Raw genomic sequence first — 21,649 nt, forward strand, 5'->3', positions numbered from 1 at the left:
TCCTGGTGTCTGACACATTACATATTTTTCTGTCTTAAATCTGGACTGCATGTAAGAACGTGTTATTTAATGTACAAATTATTTCTGTTGTCAGTTGTCATTGCAACAGTTGGTGAGAGATGAGCTTTAACAACCTTTCTCCCTGTTAACGCTGTAAGACAGCTTTCAGACCTGTTACTACTAAAGTGCCCACAGCCATACAGTATTCTCGGAGGAGCCATTAGGTGTGTAAAAATACTTTTTCGGGGTTTGAGGAGGGAGCACTGTCAATGACATCCTGAGGCGCTCAACCTGATCTAGCCCAGTTAAATAGGACAGAGTGATGTTTCATTATTAGAGAATCTTAAGAGGAACGTATGGAAAGTATAGTGGTTCAGTAGTCGAACCGGGGTTGAAAGCTCTGTCCTCTATTGCTTTCCTTCGATGCACAGTGGAATTAACTGGTGAGTGCTCTGGTAATGGAAGGTATTATTCTTTAAGTGCAGTTCCTCTTTTTCGAAACCCCTGAGGCCTTTCAATAGTCGAGTGGAGATTGGAACCTTGTTGAATTGTCAACAGAGGAGAAGGCATGTAAATGGAGATGGCACGCAATATGAATATGGAACTAGGGCTTAGAGACGTTGAGGTGGAAACACAGGGAGTGGGCCTTTTAAAAGACCCTTATTTGTTAAGCAAATTTGAAACTATATACACTGCAAGACCTGTGCTCTGATAGCTTTTAAAAAAAAACCTTTTTAAAATACTGCTGCTTTGACCTGGGTTTTAAAGTTATGGCTTATTAAACACTCCGATATACAGGGATCAGCATGCTGGTATGGTGCTGGTGCGGTGCAGTTGTTCTCCTTACAGTGTATTTGACAGGGTCGTTTTGTTCTCTGCAGAGTGCCCGGTAATTTGCCAGATGCAGCAATTATTGGTATCTATGGAAACCACGCGGGGTCCCTTTTTATGTTTTTAGCTCGTCTTTGTGTGGAAGAAAAAGGCTGTTGGGGGCAGGAGGATATGGAGGCGTAAAGAGAGAGCACAAAGTGGTTCTTTGATTGCATGTTTATGAGAGAGCGGAAAAGTGGCAGAAAAAGTAGGGACTGGGGAGTACGTGACGCGTACGATCGGATTTATCGATGTACTGTTTGCGGCGGTGCTTAAAGAGAGAGTAACTCACTCTGCCTCTTTGCTTTGTGTAATCTGAGTCAGCTTAGTCCAGGGGTTGTAGGCTGAATCAATGCTGTACAGACGCATGTGCATGGCCAGCACATGGAACAGCTGATCTGAAAAGGAGGAGGAGGGGGGGGAACAGAACACATCATTGTTACGTTCTCACAAAGCTCTGACAGGCACAAAAACCAGCGTGTGTCTGTTTATCTCAGTGCCCATTGTCACAACCCAGCAGCAGCAACCAGTGCAGATGAGAAGGATGAAAGCGGTTGACTTGAAGTGACTGCAGGCTAATGGTTTGACTCAGATAAAACCAGACCAAGTCAGGTGGACGCACTGTGGTTCCTCGATAGCCTCGAGCGAGTGTTTGGTCAGGTCACACCTGTTCGCTGTGAAACTAATGGAACATGAACAGAGACCCCCTGTGCACGCATAATCTCTTGTGTACACACTAGCTTTTAAAAGCAGGACATTTCAGAGCCTCTTAAGTCTTTGCCCAGATCAAGCCTGTCCTATAAAATGTAGAAGCACCAACTTCATGAGATTATAGCTGACTGGATCTGGGTGAAAGGCAAGAACTAATTTTAAATGTTTCGTATCCAAAGTTAAAAAATGTGTCTCGTCTTGCTTATTAGTCCTGGAAGAAATTAACCTACTTTTACTAACTGTGAAATCAGAAGGTCTCGTAAATCCAGTAATTCAGATTAAAATCGTATTTGAAATCAGTGCCACTAAACCAATCACTTCCATTTGTTCTCATCTTTGGGTGAATGTAACAACGTCCTGTTCAACCTAAACCTTTTTCCATCGAGCAACACTAATCCTATTTGATTTTTGTTTTACAGGGAATTATGATACTGTAATACAGTGCATCCAATAATCAGCTCTGCAATTTGACTCGTACGGAATCGTCAATATCTGGAGCAACACTGCCCTCCGCAGGGTGACATGGACACAGCAGTTTGAAAGCAAAACGTGTCTGTTCCAGTCGGTGGTTACATCCCATTTGTCTTCACTGTGTCATCGTTTCCTCTCTTCCCTCACCTCTTGCAAGGAATTAACCTGGGAGCGGCAAGGGTAGGAAGGCAGGAAGGTAAATGAGATATAGACGAGGGGTGAATAATATCAAGGTAGTAATTTCGAGCTACTGACATTAAACTCCAAAATGTATGAAGCTTCAGGTCCAAGATCTAATCAGTTATTTAATGATAAAAAAAAAATTGTTGTATGAGTTGAGTTGTAGTATTACAGTACTACAGAACACCCCATCTCACAATGTTAAAGAATCATAAGCTCCTAGGCTGAGGTAACTATTAAGCATGTTATTCCGCTTCCCACGCTACTGAGACACACGGGAAAGAGGGGACAGTGGGAGTTGAAGCATTTCCAGTGTAATGGGATGTGTCCTTTTTGCCCGACAAATTGAACTGTACTCTACGACGAAATGAGTAAAAACATAAGAAACTTCACATGTAAATGACTGCACTTTCATGCTACTTGTCTGGTTTATGAAAGGTGTCATCGCCAACTAATCTTTCTATAGTCCGATCTACCTGACTGGACAACATGCTTAAATGTAGTCAACTCACGCATGTTTTTTCTGTTTCCCATGTTCTAACTCTTGATGAGGGGACATTTATATTTCTGTATTGCTAATTTCTTTCATCAGTTGACATACATTTTGGTCAACCACACACGGTATAGAAAATGTACCTTATTCACAGAAGAGGTTTTGATCTGTGCATTGACTTTTCATGGCAGAATAACAATTTCATAAGTCGTCTTGGTGCATATGATCATACAGTGTTCTACAAACAAAATCACAGATATCATGTTCAAGAGAGCAAAATCATGTTTTGTGATCGACCCTGCAAATTCTTATCAGTTCCTCTTTGAGTCAAAAGGAACATTTGTGCCAAATTTGAAAGGATTCCCTGGAGGTGTTCCCGAGATATTTTGTTCACGCGGCAAAAATCTGCTTTGTGAGGTCACAGCAAGCTTGACCTTTGACCACCAAATTCGAATCAGTTCATCCAGGAGAAATCAATGAAAAAATTCCCAAAAGGCATTCTTGAGATATAGGGTTCAAAAGAATGGGACAGGTAGACCACCCAATAACACCTTCCACCACTGGTGACGCTGGCACGGAGGCATAGAACTGAGGTGAGTGAAATACAGCAGTCAACAGCCTTCTGAGTCTGCACAACTGAGGTCAATGGGATTGGCCTTTAAACTCCCTGTAGAGTAACAGCCACACAGTCCCAGGGATTAATTCAAATATTTGCAGTTAAGTAAACCAAGGACAGTCTATTTTGAGGCCAGACTCTGGACCGATTTCGCCCATTTCAGTGGAATTGCGGACAGCTCGTCTCTGAGGTCCATCATATCCTCATCAACTGAACAGAGGAAGTGCCTGCTGGGAAACAGGCTTTGGAACCCCTTGGGCTCTCACAGTTAGCACACGTCTGCCTTTTTCCTTCAGATCCATTTCCCCAAGAAGAACGAACAGTAATGTACTGCAACTGAGTAAATTTGGCTGTCAGTGCGGCTACATGGTTAATGTAGCTCATAAATGGCAAACCTCTAGTTTGAAATCTCTTTTCAGCCATTCAAGGATGACAGGCCATTTCACTGCAGCAGCCGCAACTTTGATAGAATAATTAAAGAAATAGGAAATGGGACGGATGTGAACAGGAAACGTTGACAGCTAATAGGTATATATGACTTTGTCTTGCAACATAAGGTCATTCATTCACAAATGCTCGAAAAATTAATAAACATTGTAGATTTTGATCAGTAATCAATGTGATAAATATTAGAAGGGACTGATGTTTAGCTTTGATCACCATTCTCATCAGTTGTGACACGGTTGACAAAAACATTTGACCCATTTGTCTGCTTCATTTACCCTGACTGCCCCCAACAGTTCACCTGAAACAGTCTCTGTCGTTACATGCCATTGCTAATCACCCCTCAGTGTTTTTCTTTTTTTCTTTTCATGGTTCATTGCAGTAACATTGAACAATGGGTTTGAGTACAACTCACATAAACCTGCCCTTACAACTGACAACCATTTCATTAAAAAAATATATATAAAAAAAATCTGTGGAAACACTGAAAAACTATAACCAGTTACACAATAAGAAATAAATCAAGTCTTATTTAGGAAATACCATTATTATTTTCGAATAAACATACAGTATATGAATATTATTTTGAAAAGGGAATTGGTCGCCTGGTTTACTAAATGTCTTTCTATTATAATTCTATTATTATCAGTCAGTACTGGAAACAATTCATTCTAATGTTGCATGTGCAGTGTTGATGATATTTGAAATGTGACGTAAAAATGTATACAGGGTCCATAAAATGATCCATAAAAACCTGATTTTTCATCCCTGTAATTAATGATCCCATATGTGGAGCAATATCAGGCTTATAGCTCTCTAACTGACATAAAATATCACACCCACCATACACAGATTTAAAGGAGACATTATATGAGATATAAAAGTTGAGGAGGTCTTAAAGTACTTACTGAGACATGAGCGTTTGGCAGCTGCACTGGCTCCTCCAGAGCACAGGTTTCCTCCCCGATGCACAAGCTCCAACTCCAGGTTGGTCCTGAGGAGACAGAGCCTGAGCATCAATGGACAGCAGGTACACATGTGAAAAGACACAAACACTACACAAAACCCTTTAAAGTAAGTAAAGTAAACTACTCCGAAATGCTTTTAAAGAGGCAAAACATTTAAATGAATTTATATTGCATATCCGTAAAATATACAGACATAGAAATATAAGAGAAGTCTCTCCAACTGAAGATCATATTTCTACTTTCCACAACCTGTTAACCTCCTTTCAATCTAGCTGTAATAAATTTGCCAAGCAAACAGGGTAACGGCCACCCAACAATACATTTAACTGGTTTTCCATTGGCTAATATCTTACAGTTTTACACAACTCACAGTTTCTCATGTTATACCAACACAAACATGTAGTGATCGTCAGGCAGTGTGAGGGACTGCTTGCCAAAGAACAAGTAGGAAGCAGTTATGGAATTAAATGAACACACAAGTCTGCCCAAGTGTGAACGCAGGTAGGTATTAAAGGGTTTTTGAAAAAATTTAAATTTTAGGAATTCATCATCTGTTCTAATACTGAATTTATGAGGCACGACTAACAGGGAAGGTTTGCCTTTTGTATTAATTTTCACTTTCATTGTATTGATTGAGGGTTTAAGGATAGAGAGCCTTATGCTGTGCAGATTGTAAAAGACCCTTGGGAGAAATGTGTGATATTGGCCAATACAAAACACAATTGACTGGTCTCTGAAGGCTAGTATGCTAACGTGGGGGATACACACAAACAAATTCCTACATCTTGGGTGCAGTATTTCTTTAAAACCAGCCATAAAAGCAGATTGCACTCTTTTTGGGAAAGGGAGTGTGGGCACTGGTATTAATGCTGCTGAGTGAGTATCATCATATTCAGCTTCTGGTTACGTGGCCTGCGTCTTTTCCAGTTTGATTAGGAAGATGAAAGATGCACTTCTAGTTAAGCCATTTGCCATTTAATGTGCCTGTTTTGAAGCAGCAATTCCGTATCAAATAAGTGACAGCTTTCCAAGACTGATTTTGCACAATCTGGACCATTAGCATAAAAGCTGTTCCAGCTACGGTTCACTCATAATCCTCAATGTGCATTTCCCATGCAGATCCAAAAACATTCTACCCCTGAATTTTAATTCCTCAACAGCAAAACAGTGAAAAAATAAACTAAAAGCTTTAACAAAGTACATAGATGGCGAAAACAGATAGGAATTACTAAAATGAGACTGATCTTAGCCTGTTTTTATCCTGCCACTGGCCATTTCTTTATATGGGCTGGGAAGGTGGGGGCAAATCCTTGGGTTTTCTGGGAGAAAAAGCAATTTCACATAGATAATGCAGCCACGGTGAAGCTCCATCTGGCTTTTGCTGATAAGAGCGCCCCTGTGACAGAGGAATTTTCCACTCCTCAGGCAATTTGCGTTGTTCATTGAACTTCAGAGAGCCAACAGGCACCCAGACGTACTCAGGGGATGTTTCTGTTCAGGGTGGAGGGCTGAGGGAGCCACAGTGTTGGGCGGGGAAAAAGGTCTGAATCGCTACGCTCCAGGAAGGGAAGGGTTTTTTGGGAGGGGAGTGGTGTGGACTTAATAGGCCCCAAGGTGAACTGGAGGCCGGTCATTTCTCTTACCTGTATCCAATCTGTTGAGAAGATACAAATACAAGAGAAAGGGACCAGGTCATTTTCTTTCCCAAGATTACACTTCCGGCCTATTCTCCAGATGATAGACGGAGGGTGACATACAATTAAGATCTCTAGTCAAAAATTAACAGGAACATTGAAGTTGAATAATGTGCGTCTTACAAGGCTAGTTCACCCCAAGATGACTTGGGACTAATGAAGAGGAACTGCAGACCATGTCAATTAGGGATGCACCGATCCGATATTTGTATCGGGATCGGTACCAATATTGAAGAAATTTCTAGATCAGGTATCGGTGACAATTCAGTGTAATTCTATGCTTTGCGCTGTGAGTGACGTCATACGCAAGCAACACGCCGTGCGGAGCAGACAGTGTCCGGCGCCTCTCCCCTGGTTCCCGGTGCGAGCCGAGCCGCCTCCACCGGGGCCGCGGTGCTCCCCGGAGCCGGGCTGCCGGCTCCCGCTCCGGGTCCCGCTCCCGGTCCGGCTCCCGGTCCCGGTCCCTCCGCCGGCCCGGTGCCGGACGGGTCCCGGTCCGGATCTCCCGCCCTGCTCAGTTTGAACGGGACCGGCGGAGCTGCAAAGTTGGTGAACTCGCCCGCGGGTGACTTAGAACTGGTGCGGACCAGGGGAAACCGACTGTTTAATTAGTATCGGTATCGGCCGATACTAAACCTCAGATATCGGTATCGGAGGTGAAAAAAGCGGATCGGTGCATCCCTAATGTCAATGAGCAATCAGCAGAACTACAACTCAACTAAACAATCTCTGTCCACTCAAGCATTTCAGAGCTGTATCGGTTTTAATCCCTGTCCATATCAACACACCTGAAAAAGTATATCGCTTGCAAGCTTACACAAGAAGCATTTGGTTGTTAGTTGTAGAAAGAGCTAGATGACAAACTAGATGCACCAATGGCTTAAAGTAGGTGCAGTTGTATCATTGCTAACAGCTGCAGTTGAATTCTGCATTTTACAAAGACAACAGGGTCAGCATCGTTGTAATTGATTATCCACATTGCGTTCCACACTGGTAGTTGAGGCTGAATCCAAGTTGTTTTCTTCTGGAAGACGGTTATGTGATAAGAGCCTGAGGAATCAGTGAAGGCTACGAATCAGCAAATGGGTTTGAGTGTCGGGGTCATCATTGCCAAACATCTCAGTTTCTGCCCCTTCAGACTACAATGCCGCCCCAGATATTTGAAACTCTAATAGGACCTGCAGCACGTCCAAACTTCTCCTTGTTAGCAGCTCTAAAACTCTGTAGTGTGGATGCCAGTCGTATACGTAGTAAAGGTGCGGCCTTTTTAAACAAAAACGTACTGGTCATAAAATTCAGACATAGGACGTTTTATAAATTCATACTCAGTTAGATGTCCCATCAAGTGGAGACACAGACAATTGACTCAGAAAGACTCAATACAACTTCAATGCAGCACATAGCGGCAAAGTTGCTAATGCTGCTCTAAAAAACTCTTGAACGACTTCCAGAACCAATACATAGCAAACAGTCAAATGAGAAATATGAAGAAAACTAATCAAAAACCTTCACAGCTCTCTGAACAACTGAGAAAAAAGGGAAAATAATCCATCAACTTACTTCAAGTTCTATGCAACAACTGCAGTATTGAATTTCATTTCTAGTTGAAGTAAAAAAAACTTACAAAGTAAAACTTGAACACTGCAGAGGGGACACTTCTGTCTTTCTTGTACAGCGCGTTCACAGTTATTCTATGAGAGTGGCTGACCTTCAGAGGCAAGTGGAAGAGCGAGTTGGCATTTATTCCTCTGGTCTCAACAGTCAGTGGTGTGTGAATGGGTTTGAGTGCTGCAGATAGAGAGGTCAGCAGCCACACAGAGGAACCTAGAGATAACCTGATACGACCTAGTCATTGCTCACTTTTGCTGAACACACACCCCCACCCACACACACACACACACTTCACTTCACTTCGATCTACGAATGGAGCTCTACATATCCCATATGTGTATGTATAATTTATATACATATAGCAGAAACACTATTTGCCCAGCTGTGTTTTCCAACTCCTCCAATGAGATGCTGGAAAAGTCCAAGTCCAGTTGGGATATGAGATCCCTTCTGTGCACTCTGGGCTTCTGGGTTCCAGGGTCACCTCCTAGTTGGACGTGTCTAGAATACCTCCGTATGTATATCCAGGAGGTATCTAAGCAGATTCCCACCCAACATTAACCATCTTTATTTAATGCATAGGAGAAAGTACTTTACCCTACTAAAAAAATCCAGAGTTATTGCTTAAGGTGCCGTTTCCTCTTTCCCACAACAATCTGTACCAATTTGCATGTTGAGACACTTTGACTCCTCCCCTCGGGACAGTGCCCGATGCAAACCCTCACCACACTGCCCAAAAGCAAGAAGTCTTACTGAAGAGTTACATCAACACCATATATCAGATGTGGTGGAGTTTCCGTCCATGAAAATCACAAACAGATTCAGTGATAAGGTACAAATCCTGGTCAAAGATGTGCTGGCTGGGTGGACACACTCCATCATCCCTGAAGTATTCTTAGAGTGCTGAAGATTATGGTTCTAAAACCACAAAAAAAAAAAAATCACTGCGTCTCATCTTATCTCCAGGTGACTCTGCTCTTACCTTGCCACCGAGTACATGAAGAGGAAATCGTTGTCAGGAGAGCCCGCGTTCTTCCCATAGTCCATGTATTTCTTCTGGGTGGTGTTCTTGATGTCTTTGATAACCAACTCCATCTCCTTACTTAAGTTGGACTCCGTCTTTAAAAAATAGGAACAAAATGAAGTCAAGATTCTTCTGGAATGAACTTTGGGAATCTAGCCTCAACTCAGAACCTACATTTATCGATCAAAAGAACTTTCCAGAAATCTGCACGGAATGATGAAATCAAACTTTTGCCCACAACTTCCTTGAAATGTCAACTTGTGAGAAGCTTTAAGATGGAGGTATTTATCATAAACTCATTGACCCAGTACGTAATCAAAAACAACTCATCTTTCCAAGGCAGCTAGTCATAATTGTGTTTATGATTGAACTTTAATGAAATTTCCTCCATTAGCAGTTTGGACTGCGGTTTATGATAAGTAATGCAATGATTTTTTAGTACACAAACAAGTCATGATTTTATAGTACAGTTCTTATATGCCTCTTGCTTCCAGAAACTAGAACTACTACTATTAAGAAGTGAGCAATCATACATCAAAAAGTTTTTATGGAGTAATCTTGCATCAGGCCTGTAAGATTGCTGGTGGTTAACAGCAGCTGGGCAATTGCAAGGGTAATACTAGGTAATCAATTTAATACCATTAAAGATGGTATAGTTGAATGGTACTTTAGATATTTCAAATAATTTACATTTACACCTGCATTGAATACAGTAAAAGCCAAATTTAAATGAATTGTTACTTAACCCATACAATACTAAAACATGCTGTGAACAAGTATTAGACTGATCAAGTATTTAGAGTGATTTGTTGTAATCTGGATAAAACATGTAAAATCCACTGTGTGGTGCTTAAAGTGTCCTTAAAGAGTGTAAGTTTACCACTGGATCTGATAAACACTGACACTTTGAGGAAGGCAGGTGCTTGATGAAACAGGAGCTTTTTTCCTGAGAGAATTAACCGTCCTGTTCTATTTACATCAGTGGTCAACATCCCCTGTGATTTGGCGTCAGCTGATTGTTTGTTCTAATTACAATCACTGTCTGTTACTACCAGCCACTGATGACTGTGTTGAAAAAAAAGCTATGTAAAACATACAGGATACTTTCATGCTATTAGTGATGAACCCCAGGATTTCTTGTAAAACTTACGGGAAAGGGTCCGAGTCTCTCCTGATGATCTTCTACTTCCTTCACAAGCACACACAACTTCTTGTTTGTGGGAGCGTGCCAGGCTCCGCCCTCTGTGCCCCGCCCGGGGCGACAGGGAAGGACACTATTGGCAAACTGGCGACAGAGTGGGCACGTGAATTCACCCTTGTCAACTGAGAAACCCTGGAGCACCTGGTCATTCTGAAAAAAAGAAAAAACACAAAAGAAAGTTGAATTTGACTAAAAATTAAAACTTGAAAGAGGCAATTGATACTAAGTTATATTATTAGTAATACATTTCAGGATTGCAAAATTTCAGAAAATGTCATCCAGTATATTTGGATCATACTCCAAGTAAAGATGGAAAATCTAAACAAGCGGTGGATTTAGGCCTCATGTGATTTTCAGTAGTTTCTTTACTTTATGTAATGTGTCTGCTTATCGACAGTTCACCAGAGCTTAAAACTGTAGTATCTGTCTCATCAAAACTTTAAAAAAATCTACATTACTCAATTTCTCATAATATAAGAGATAAGAAATCAACTTGAGCAAGAAACATTGACTAAAAACTTGAAAAAAGTGTGTATGAATTGTCTGTCGACTAATCACATAACAAGGTCCAAGATTTTTCTTACCCTCAAAGACTCCATGTAGGACTTGTGGCAATCTATGTGCAAAGTGTGTCCACAGGTCTGGACGTAGACGCCTCCGTCCCAACCTATGGACACAGACTGCAGACAAGAACTCTGGAGAATTCAAAGGAGAAGAAATGCCATCAATTAGAGAATGCATACAGGTCTGGATGTTTCGTGGCGCTGAATTAGCAAATAAACTAAAAACTATATTACAAAGTGAAAATAAAGAAGCTTGTTATTCTGGTGTATTGTACGAGGTATTTAAATGACAGCTTATTTTCTAAATGAGTAAATAAACTGTGCCGTATTTGATTATATCCAAGGGATTAGTGTAATCATTATAGATGAGGGGTCAGCATAAGGAATTGTAAAATAGTGCTTTACAATAAATACTGCATTTTACAACATATATTCTGGTATAAAGGTATTGTTATTATCATTATTATGAGCAATACACCCACATCTTTGAAGAACCGTTGCATTAGCGTGAGCTTGACATCATGAGCCACTCCACACGTGTCTGCAGGATAGATGTGCTCTTCATCGCTCGTCGGTAGCTTCTTAGCCTCTTGGTTTTTGCAGCGATGCCCAAGCACTGAAAGACAATGATATTTTTTTTTCAACGATGCAAATCAGAACAAAACAAGTATTTCCCAATGCAGAAGTTGAACCAAAATAAAGTCTGGCATTTTGGCGTGATTAATTAATCAAAAACGGATTATCTATATAAATGGCAATCTATTTTCCATTCATTGACTAATTGCTTAATGAATTACTCATTTCAGCTCAAGACAATAGGGTTTGCTATTACTTTGTGACAACCATAATGAGATGTTCATGGTTTTGTAACACACTGAAATAATAACAACATCACAACATGTGCAGCTTTCAATGACAATGGTTTCAGGTCACTAGAAAGGACAATGTAATTGTAAACTATAATGGACCTGCTGTTTTTTTTTTACGAGCTGTTTTTTGACATTGAGGTCAGAGCCTTTTGAACGGTTTTACAAGGTGAGTAATTAATAATCAAAAATACCATTTATCTGGATGACAGTGAATGATCCTCCCTGTCCCCAAAATGGGAAAGAAATTACCTCTTACAAGAGCAGTCTCCATGTACAAGTGAGCAGGGATCAACATGAATGATAAATGAGCCAATTAAAACAAAGCTTAACCTGCCTATTTAACATGTGATTCACAATATGGTGGATCAAATGTGATAGGAATAAATGTTTCTGGCAGTCAATGGTGAGATAGAAGGTGATGTTTGTCAAGGACCTATCCTGTTGATGTGACCCGACCAGGATCCTTTTTGTCAGGTATTTTTAAATTGTAGAAAGAAAATCAAGACAGTTAAATTGGAAGAGGAGGAAGCTGGGAAGTGTAGTACCTGAGGATGCCTGCAGGAGAACTACTAGGCCAGTGGGACGGTCTTCAGTGGACGGTCCACTCTGGCCACAGATGACACAGTCATAAAGAACCTCGGACTCCATCACTTCAGATGCTCCAAGATCCATGGCTGCCTCGGTCTCAGGGGATTCTGTCAAAAAGAGCAGAACCTTAAAGATATGACTAAATATGGCACAATGGGGATCATGAACAATTATGAATACCATGAAACACAAACACATGGTTTCTGAAAGGTTTCCATTCGGGAAAGACAGATACAGAGGGAACAGGCCAAGCCCTCATTCGCTAAAACTTACTCTGAAAACACTGAAAATAATAAAGCGTAAGAAGCTACTTCTGATGTTGAGCTTATGGTGTCTTCAAGAATTCAAAACGTATGCTTCTTTACAACAGTTATGGGCAAAGAATAGGGACTGACAGCCAAAATGGGATTTAGGCAATGCAATATATATACGTACGGTCTACATGGCAATACTGAGAACATAAATGAATGCACTATGTTGCTACTATTTGCGTGACTGCAACAACACTACAGATTAATTACTGATATGAAATTAGTTTTAAATGTTAAGAACTGTGTTACATTTTTGCAGCATGTATTGTGTAGAAATGTCAAGCTGTGTCGGAAATTGATTTATTGCTTTTTGGAATAATATGTTCTCAGGAGAGGTCACTGTGTTCCTGGGGAAATGAATGCTGTTTGCATTAGATGTCAACGCTACAACTTTAGCCCCCGGCCATCCCAGTACTCAGACACATGCGCACGCACGCACACACAAGGTAAAATGACAAGGACACACACTGAGTGTCTGTAGCACTGGTGTGCTACAGCTTTATGCTTCCAACAGCATACATTTGTGATTCCTCTTTTAAGTTTTGTATTCACGTAGCAGATACGTTTTTTAATGGTAAGTCGTTCTTTGAGAGAAGCTTTTATGCCAATGATAATGAACAACACTACTAAACACATCTAGACTACAATTACAGTCTGAATGAACAGTCATTGGTCTGAAAGGAAAAGGTCACAACATTATTGATCCCACTAATCTCTGTTAAGAATCTCATCCAATACTCTACGGCACAAAGGATTATTTCTTTCATAGACCGAAGTTACAATGCAAACCTCACAATGAAGGCCTGTGGATTAACTCAAGTAACAGAGACATATCTCAGAACTTAGGCAAAAAAATATATATATAAATGATTGATTGATTAATGACTGTTTTAGTGTGTTTACTTCAGATTGCTTTACAATCAATTTTAATATGAATGTCTCTTTATTAATATAATAACATCAAATTACCACTCTGAGATCAAGTCCTTCATCTAATCTTTATCTTTTCCAGTAGCAACACCAATGTCCAGGTGGGAAAACTGAATATGTTAAGATAAAAACAGAAGTTCCTTCTGCAGAAAACCGAACGTCATGGTCTTTAAGTGACTTTGGTATATTCTGTAAAATTTAAAGACATCTTCAAGAACAAAGAGCAATTCCAGCTGCATAGAACCTCTTTAAAACCTATCACGAAGGGCAGGTTGGAGGAGAGATGCCTTAAATGTATTTCCCTCCTGAAACAAAAACAAATGCTAAATCCTGCAGGCAAATTCAAAAGATATTTGCAAGCATTCTACAGTACATTCATATAATTGGATTTATATCATCATCTTTCAATTCCATTTAAATTTTACTTCAGTACAAGGGATCCTTACGCCGAAATTAGCTTGAGGCAAAGCAAACTAAAGTTACTGCACAGGAGGAAGTGTGCAGTAAGAGGTCAGAACACAGTCCTGCCACAGTGGTCCATCCGATCACAGCAGCTATTATTCACTCACTAACAATGCTGTGTCAGAGTGGGTCCTGGGAGTCCAGCCCACTATTAGTGCTTTGATCCTGTGTGCCCTCAGCCAGCAGCCACCCACACTCCCACAGGAGCACTCTCCTCTCACTTTCTCCTAACAGGCCCACAGCCACGTACTCAGACCACTGTCACCTTGTTCCAATGTAAAAAGGAAAAGCAATGATAGGTGCATTTCAGCCAGCGGTCACTTTCTTTAAAAGGTCTACAGAAGCAGGATGTCCTTCAAAAAAAAAAAGTAATGTGTGTGCTTTATTAAAAGGCTGTACACGTATGTCAGAACAAAACAAGTTTGATAAGCACGATTTATCAGAGTGGTTGTAGTATCCGTACAGAGGACACATCAGTGTCTAATCAATTTTTTTGAGAATATGAATTTCCACAACAGAGCTCTGTGTAAATAACGTCTTTTCATATGTTTTGTTTTTATATTAATGTTATTGTTGTTTATATAAAAAAGAGATATATTGTTAATAGAAGACATTTCAGAAAATGTTGCTGTCAGTAGAGCGTTTAGCACATCCAAGGCCCAAAAGTCCGCTTAAATTCACTCAGGCTAAATCAAATTTCGCACAATGATGGAAATTAGTTACCTTTATGTTCCTGATTTTTTTTGGGCTCAAAATCCATGAAAGTTTTGAGGGAATCAGTTCAGTTTCTTTTGTGTAATCTTTCTTACAAACAAACATACAAACTAACCAACTACCAAATTAACAAGGGTGAAATCATAACGTCCTTGGTGAAAGCAAATTTAACAAAAAAAAAGATTCCTGAAAATATAAAAATAAAAAAATTGCATTCACACCATCCAAATACTCCTCATACTTTCAAGAGCCCTATATTAGAAAGAAAAGGGAACTGTATTTGCACTTGTTAAGCAGCTCCACCACACATCTAACCTTATGCATGTGTTTACGGAGGGGAGTCAGTACCTCATTCACCGTACATAATACTGTCACCATTCATCACTTGCCTCAGTTGGTTATTGTAGACTGAACTTTGCACTTTGATTAACAACTACAGCAAACAAGCCGCAGTGCTGCTGCTTTTTGCATATACAGAGCGTCCTGAAGTGATTGGTGGCGAAATCTCTGCAAACAGAATTAAATCAGCCTTTTCTTACCAACATCCATGGCTGTTTCCATGAAACTCTTCTGCCTGGAAGCAAATTCAGCGAGCAGTTTCTGCTGTCTCTCTCTGGCCCTCTGGCGTCTGAAAGAAAGAACAAGCAAAATATTAATTGATGAATCTGCAGAATTATGACTTTTTGAGAGACTCAGTGTGCTGTACAGTAAAACAGTGAAAACATTAAATAGAAAATACATATAGATGCTCCACACCAACCAAATAACCTAAGAGACACCAATACAGGACATATATGAAACTACTGCATTCACACTCTCACACACACTTTCAAGCTTGAAAGCGAAGAAATGTTTTAAAAGAAGATACAGTTGCATTAGAAAGGTTGTTCCGCAGAATAAGACCATAGTGACTAAATGCACATTCACCCAATTTAGATTGGATTGTAGGTACATTAACGAGACACATCAAAAGGTTGATTGTTAAACTAAGCCCCTTTCCACTGGTCAAAAACACCAACTAACATCCAAATTTTGTCTGCAATGGGAATGGATACAAAAAGCATCCACTCCAGAATGACTCGGCAGTAGACATGGGTTTTACTCGGGTCTGATCGGCAGGGATGAAATGTGACACTCGGGTGAACGCACTAATTTGGTATGACAGCGAAGTGAAAGAGAGTGGCTCGGTGTTTGGCTCGTTCATGACGTCGAACTCGATTTTATTTTTTATTATTAGTGGATTTACCCGCATTTCGAAAACCTGCATAGACCTGTTCAATTTTGGTGTAAAAGAGGTCTAAAATGGAGGGTTGAGCTCCACTCCGAAGACGTACGGGGTGAGAGCTGACTGTAAATTAAGTTCCTAATAAGAGCACATAAACAAATACTGACAGGAGCGTTGCAGCTCAATAATTTTCCACTGATGGCTTCAGGGGTGTCGACAACCAGCCTGAGGAATGGGCAGCAGCTCCTCACTCCTCGCTGCCCACAGCGCACTGCTGCCTGACTGTTGCCATGGAAACTGGCACTAGTTCCACTGAGTGGGACTCGATTCTACCTTTACCTTTGTCTGTGGGGTGAAACCAACCCCAAAAGCAGGCCATTATCACAAGGTTATAGCCCATTCAATCATCGTTAGAGGGGGGGAAAGGGAGACGCGGACTGGTGAAAAGCCAAAACCCACCGAGTTTTATTTGATTTTTGCTAAGTTTACGGGCTTAATGATGAACCATGTGAGTGCATGAGGATATTGTCTTTCCATAAAGAAGGTGAGTAGAGAATTGATATCTTCAGAAATTGATTACAACCTTAGGAATTAGACAAAGAGGCTTTGTCTATGGCACACATACTAATGGTGACATACAGAATATTGGCATCCCGACACTCTGCCCATCCAGTGCCTAGGGCAGCTGTTGAAAAGATAAAATGTGACAGGCTGCCGAGAACCATGATTAATTATCACTGTTTTGATTTGCATTCTCTTTGACATAAACCTCTTCCTGGCAGTGGATATATAGAGGGAATAGTGACAGGATACACATTCATTGTCCTTGAACACATGACTTGAAGCAAATATACTGTAAAGCACTTCTTGAAAACAATTTGATAGATTATGTCTTCTACAGAGGAATGTTAAATGCAAAATGGAGCTGTACAAAAGCACTTGCAGATTACAATACCTCTCATCTTTATCCATGGTTTTCTTGTCAGATGGACTGTTCTTCTTTGGTGGCACTGGAGGACACACTTTTCCACAAATGTCCAGGATGCTACGCTTGATTTGGCAGCTGCGCGAGGCTGCCTTGGTGAGGATACGCTCAATGGCCGTTATGCCGTCTCCGTGAGCGTGACGGCTCGTGTCCATATCCTCCAGCCAGGTCGGCGACAGGGAGTTCGGCCTGGACGACAGTTTCTGGTGGAGCTTGATGAGGAGGGACAGCATGCTCTCTCGGATCTCCAGGATCTCCGTCACCAGCTGGGGAGGTGTGCCTGGCGGGACCCAGCGGGTTGAGGAGCTCTTGGGCCTGACAACCTGGGTGGCCTCGGTGTTGCTGCGGTTGATTATCTCCTGGAACTTCCTCCTGCGCTCCGCCACGAGGCTGAAGACCTGAGCTTCCCGCAGGTTCTAGGAGAACATTGAACAGACATGCATTACACAACACCGCTTTTTTCACATTTGTTTTTGACATGGGCAATGTTAATGTGATGTTCCATGATTTAAGATACAGAAACCCACTGTGAATGTTGTACAAATACTGTCACACACAGACACAAACTCATTTACATCACTTGATACACATCAAGTATCAAGCCGCCACTGCATCAACACAATATGTGAGAAGAAAGACAAGAAAAACTTGATGGTTGACTTGTCTTCAAACACAAACACCCTCTCCTACAATTATGTCAGTAATGGTCTGATTGGCTTTGATGGATTGAACAGGTGCTTCATTACCATAGTCTGACCGGGACAATATATATAAATGTCAGATTAGATGTCCTTTTTAAAATTTCAGCTGACGTCTCACGAATACCTTTGCCGATAGTGCTCAAAACAACCATATTCCGGAGAAAATTCTGATCTTCCCCATGTAAAAGCTCACAAGCCGTCTGAAGGATTGCCCTGACCTGACAAAAAGGGCCTGAGCTGCACCGTTAAATAAACATAAATCATATACCCCAGTCAAGGCGACATCAATCATACTGACATGCGGTTAAAAAGCGTTTACCCAAACCTGCATTACACACATAATTAGTTTCAGCAGTCAAGAGGGAGGGAAACTGCTGAAGCACGGCATTATACACACGCCATAACACACCAAGGCAGACCTCCTTTGAAAGGCACAAAACAAACTCGTGCACTGGAAATCTTTGAGAGTAAAAGATCACATGGACAAATGCAGCTGCTGGTGGCATCGGAGCAATCAGCCTTGTTTAGAAAAAGACAGCTACCTCTCTCCAATTCCCTGAAAGACGACTGGAGTTCTGTGGAGCAAGTACAGCAAAGTGAACAACAGTGATGATGATGATGATGATGATGATGATGTTGTTACAGATGAACACACCATGAGCACCAAACCATCAATGTAACCTGGTAAATGAAGCATGCACATGCCAGGGCTCAGCTGAAAGAAAATGTGGGGAAAAAAAGAATCTCAAAAAGAATCTTCCAAGTCACCAAACATTGAAACTGTCAGCAAGACCTGTAAAGTCAGTTAATTACTAATATATGATTTTGTGATAATGAATCAAGTACTTCACACGTTCAGTCCCTGCATTCCAAGATAAAAGCCACTTCATTCGGTACTTGTTATGTTTCTGAATTATTTAAAGCTGTAGTTCAACATTTCTGGAAATACGCTTACCTAACTTCATGGTGAGGGCAACACTCATCAGGCCTTAACCATTATTATTAAGCCAGTTATGTTAATTTAGCACAAAGTCCCAAAAGAGAGAGAAACATTATAACCTACCAGAATTTTTTTAATTCACAAAAAAATCAAATCTGGACATTTTATTCAAGTTTTGTTACTTGTTATAATAAACATTTCAGTCAATCTGGTCGAGCTAAACCAATATTCTTAGTCAAAATTTCATCACAATAGATTTGATCAATATTCCGAGGGTTTTTCCTTTGCTGTTACTTGAGTTTCATATTTGGGTTTTCTTGGTAAATGAATTCACACTACCTCAATGTATTTCTGAGTTAAAATAAAGGTATAACTTAATTGAAATTATCTGATATGCAGCACAGTAAATACGACTGAAACAGAACCTCAATATTTCACCAATAAATATAAAGGAATTTTGCTCATGTAGTTTCACATGAGGCCCCGGAGCGAGGGCAGACATTTCTGACAGCAGAGGTTGTGGAAGTGGACTGGAACAGCCTGAGAGTCAGTTGCACAATATGAGCATAGCTGGATGCGGACAAACTGTTTTGAGCAGGAGCAAAGGAAACTTGTACATGTGGACCTATTTGAGGGAAATCCTTTCATACCTTAAACATTAACGAGGACATAGTGCCCTCAAAACAATTGACGGCACTCTTGTATACAGACAGGAGAGATATTCTACATTCTGTGCAGCCAGGTGGAACACAGTGAATAACAAACTGAGAGCTAGACTCACTAGAAGTCTCACTTCCAGATGTTTTTATTATAGCAGCATTGCAGTGTCATTAATGGCACTATAACTCAGCTGAGCCTTTAGCAGAACTCTCACCTGGCCATAAGAGGAAGCTTCAGTGCTGGTGCTGGGAGGGGCCTCTCTCTTCACTTCTGGGGCCGTTTCAGGGACCCGAACCCTCACAAAGTTGATGACATGGTGCAGGTTGGAGAGGAGGTTGGTGCCTGGGAACCAGCTGTCATGGCAGTGCTCCTCAATGCAAGGCTCCTTAAGGTATAAGATACACATTGTTCAAAAGGATGCTGGTTTGGGAGTCTACACAGTGAGAAGACTGCTACTCACAGGTCTTGTATCTCACCTCATTGTCCTTGTTGTCTTGAACTTGGTTGTCCAAGCCCAGCTCGATCAGGTACAGGACCATGCACAGCACATGCTCCGACATGTTCGGATGATCCATCCATATCTATAACATATTAAATCATTACTTTAACCTGAGGAAAATGTCTCTGCAAGTGCATCAACATTTTTGCTTGGACTTAGACCTGGAATGGTAGCGGTAAAAACATGATCCCCAAACAATATGATATTCATAGAGATGTTAAATACCATTTTCCCCTTCCGGATAACAAGACTTTGCAAAATCATTGTGTTGACAATTACAACAGTGGTGCCACCCTTAGGCACAGTCTTGCTTAAGGAACATGTTGCTGTTTGGCTTGTGGGACCTAACAGCTTGAAATACTGCCAACCTGCTAAAATTTTAGCTAGCTCTGGGTAACGCTACACTACTGGGATTGACTTCTTCTTAAGCCGCTCTAAAAACAGTACTTGCCAGTGGCAGTAGTGTGCAACTGCTGTTTTGGAGCAGTGAGGAAGTGATTTCCAGGTAAAGAGGATGCTGGTATCAGTATCAGAATATGTCTTATTATTGATACTGACTATGCCAATGCTCTTCCAGTTGATGCACACTCCATAATGCACTGGTCCTTTTGTTCCTGCATTATGCCTCATCTACACAGTCTGTTCATTTAGTGCTGCACCTTCTGTGTCTTATCGTGATTTCAAGCAAATTCTTGTAACGCGTCAGCAACAATTATTTGCCAAGTCATTTTACTTGTGCACCAATTAAACATGGCAAACAGAGTCACTTCTGATTAAGTTCAAGGAGTAAATTGAGATGCAAGGGCAGCACTGTATTATCACATGAATGGTCTTTGAGGCTCACCTTGTAAAGCAGAGTGAATATCACAATGTGCAGTGTCTTGCAGTGCAACAGCTTGATGAGGCCTTTGTAGCACGGGTGCAGAGGAGTCCTCTCCTTGTAAGGCGGCCAAGGGTTGCCAGTGTGAATCCCAGACTGTTTCAAACTAGGAGAAGTCATCATCGACAAGAACAAATATATCAGCAGAACAATCGGAGTACACGCAACAGAAGTTTGAATTTCCACACTTTGATGAGGTGACACTGTTATAGAATAATTCACTGTACAAAAGATTTCAGTCTATTCAACAGCACAGCCAATGGGCATCACGGTCACGCACGCGATTAGTGATATTGGGATCATTGTTATATAAAACCAAGGCCAGCTTGACAGGCAATCCATCATAACCAAACAGCGTGAATGAGCAACATGAGGCTGGTATCAGACTGAAGGTGGAAGTGGCAGCTTCAATATGCTTCAAGGAGAAATATGGCTCCATTCCATTTGGTTTGGAAAAGAAAAGAGTGGCAGAGAAAAGGGTGTACTACATTAAGGACATACAGTTCACTACATGGCTGATCTATCCAGACTTTGAATTAAACTTATACCAAACTTTTTGGAGGGCTAATGCTAATGCCACCATCATTAGGGAGATAAAATATTCCAACACAGGTTTATATAGATATTTAAAAAAATAAACGACTCCCAAATTGTCGTTATAACAAAGAAATGTAACAGATGCTTGATATTCTTCGGTTTAACTATCAACCTTATTATAACTAACATAAAACATAAACACAACCAAATATATACATAATATATTATGAGGAAATGTACATCTTTTCTACAGTTTTCATTCTGTAAAATGTAAGTTTTCGTCTTGTTGTATAACAGCAAACAAACAATGATACCGATATGACTGTGAAAGGTTCATGTCGGAAAGTATTATTGTCCGGGCTCTACTAAAATCCCATTGTGAAAAAGGTCACAAGCCCAAGTACGATTTCAAACCCTGAAGGACGCTATGGTATACTTAGCATCCCCCACACACTCCAGTAACCTTTTAGAAAATTAAGTCTAAAACAATTTCCTTCACCAC

At 40.8% G+C, this 21,649-nt stretch overlaps 1 protein-coding gene across 4 annotated transcripts in view; it reads right to left on the reverse strand.

Moving 5' to 3' along the window:
• Positions 1–21,649, reverse strand: part of ubr3 (ubiquitin protein ligase E3 component n-recognin 3) — a 38,535-nt gene that overhangs the window by 8,139 nt on the left and 8,747 nt on the right. For all 4 annotated transcript variants that reach the window (XM_061088130.1, XM_061088128.1, XM_061088129.1 and 1 more), the window contains exons 20-31: positions 20,575–20,716; positions 19,708–19,812; positions 19,446–19,616; positions 16,901–17,346; positions 15,260–15,348; positions 12,261–12,410; positions 11,329–11,462; positions 10,868–10,978; positions 10,233–10,433; positions 9,041–9,177; positions 4,694–4,779; positions 1,163–1,268 (exon numbers count right to left, since the gene is read on the reverse strand). In XM_061088130.1, the coding sequence (XP_060944113.1) occupies positions 1,163–1,268; positions 4,694–4,779; positions 9,041–9,177; positions 10,233–10,433; positions 10,868–10,978; positions 11,329–11,462; positions 12,261–12,410; positions 15,260–15,348; positions 16,901–17,346; positions 19,446–19,616; positions 19,708–19,812; positions 20,575–20,716 (1,878 nt within the window). The remainder of the gene's footprint in view (positions 1–1,162; positions 1,269–4,693; positions 4,780–9,040; positions 9,178–10,232; positions 10,434–10,867; positions 10,979–11,328; positions 11,463–12,260; positions 12,411–15,259; positions 15,349–16,900; positions 17,347–19,445; positions 19,617–19,707; positions 19,813–20,574; positions 20,717–21,649) is intronic.

Source organism: Limanda limanda, chromosome 16 (genome assembly GCF_963576545.1).
Source record: "Limanda limanda chromosome 16, fLimLim1.1, whole genome shotgun sequence".
Taxonomy (NCBI): domain Eukaryota; kingdom Metazoa; phylum Chordata; class Actinopteri; order Pleuronectiformes; family Pleuronectidae; genus Limanda; species Limanda limanda.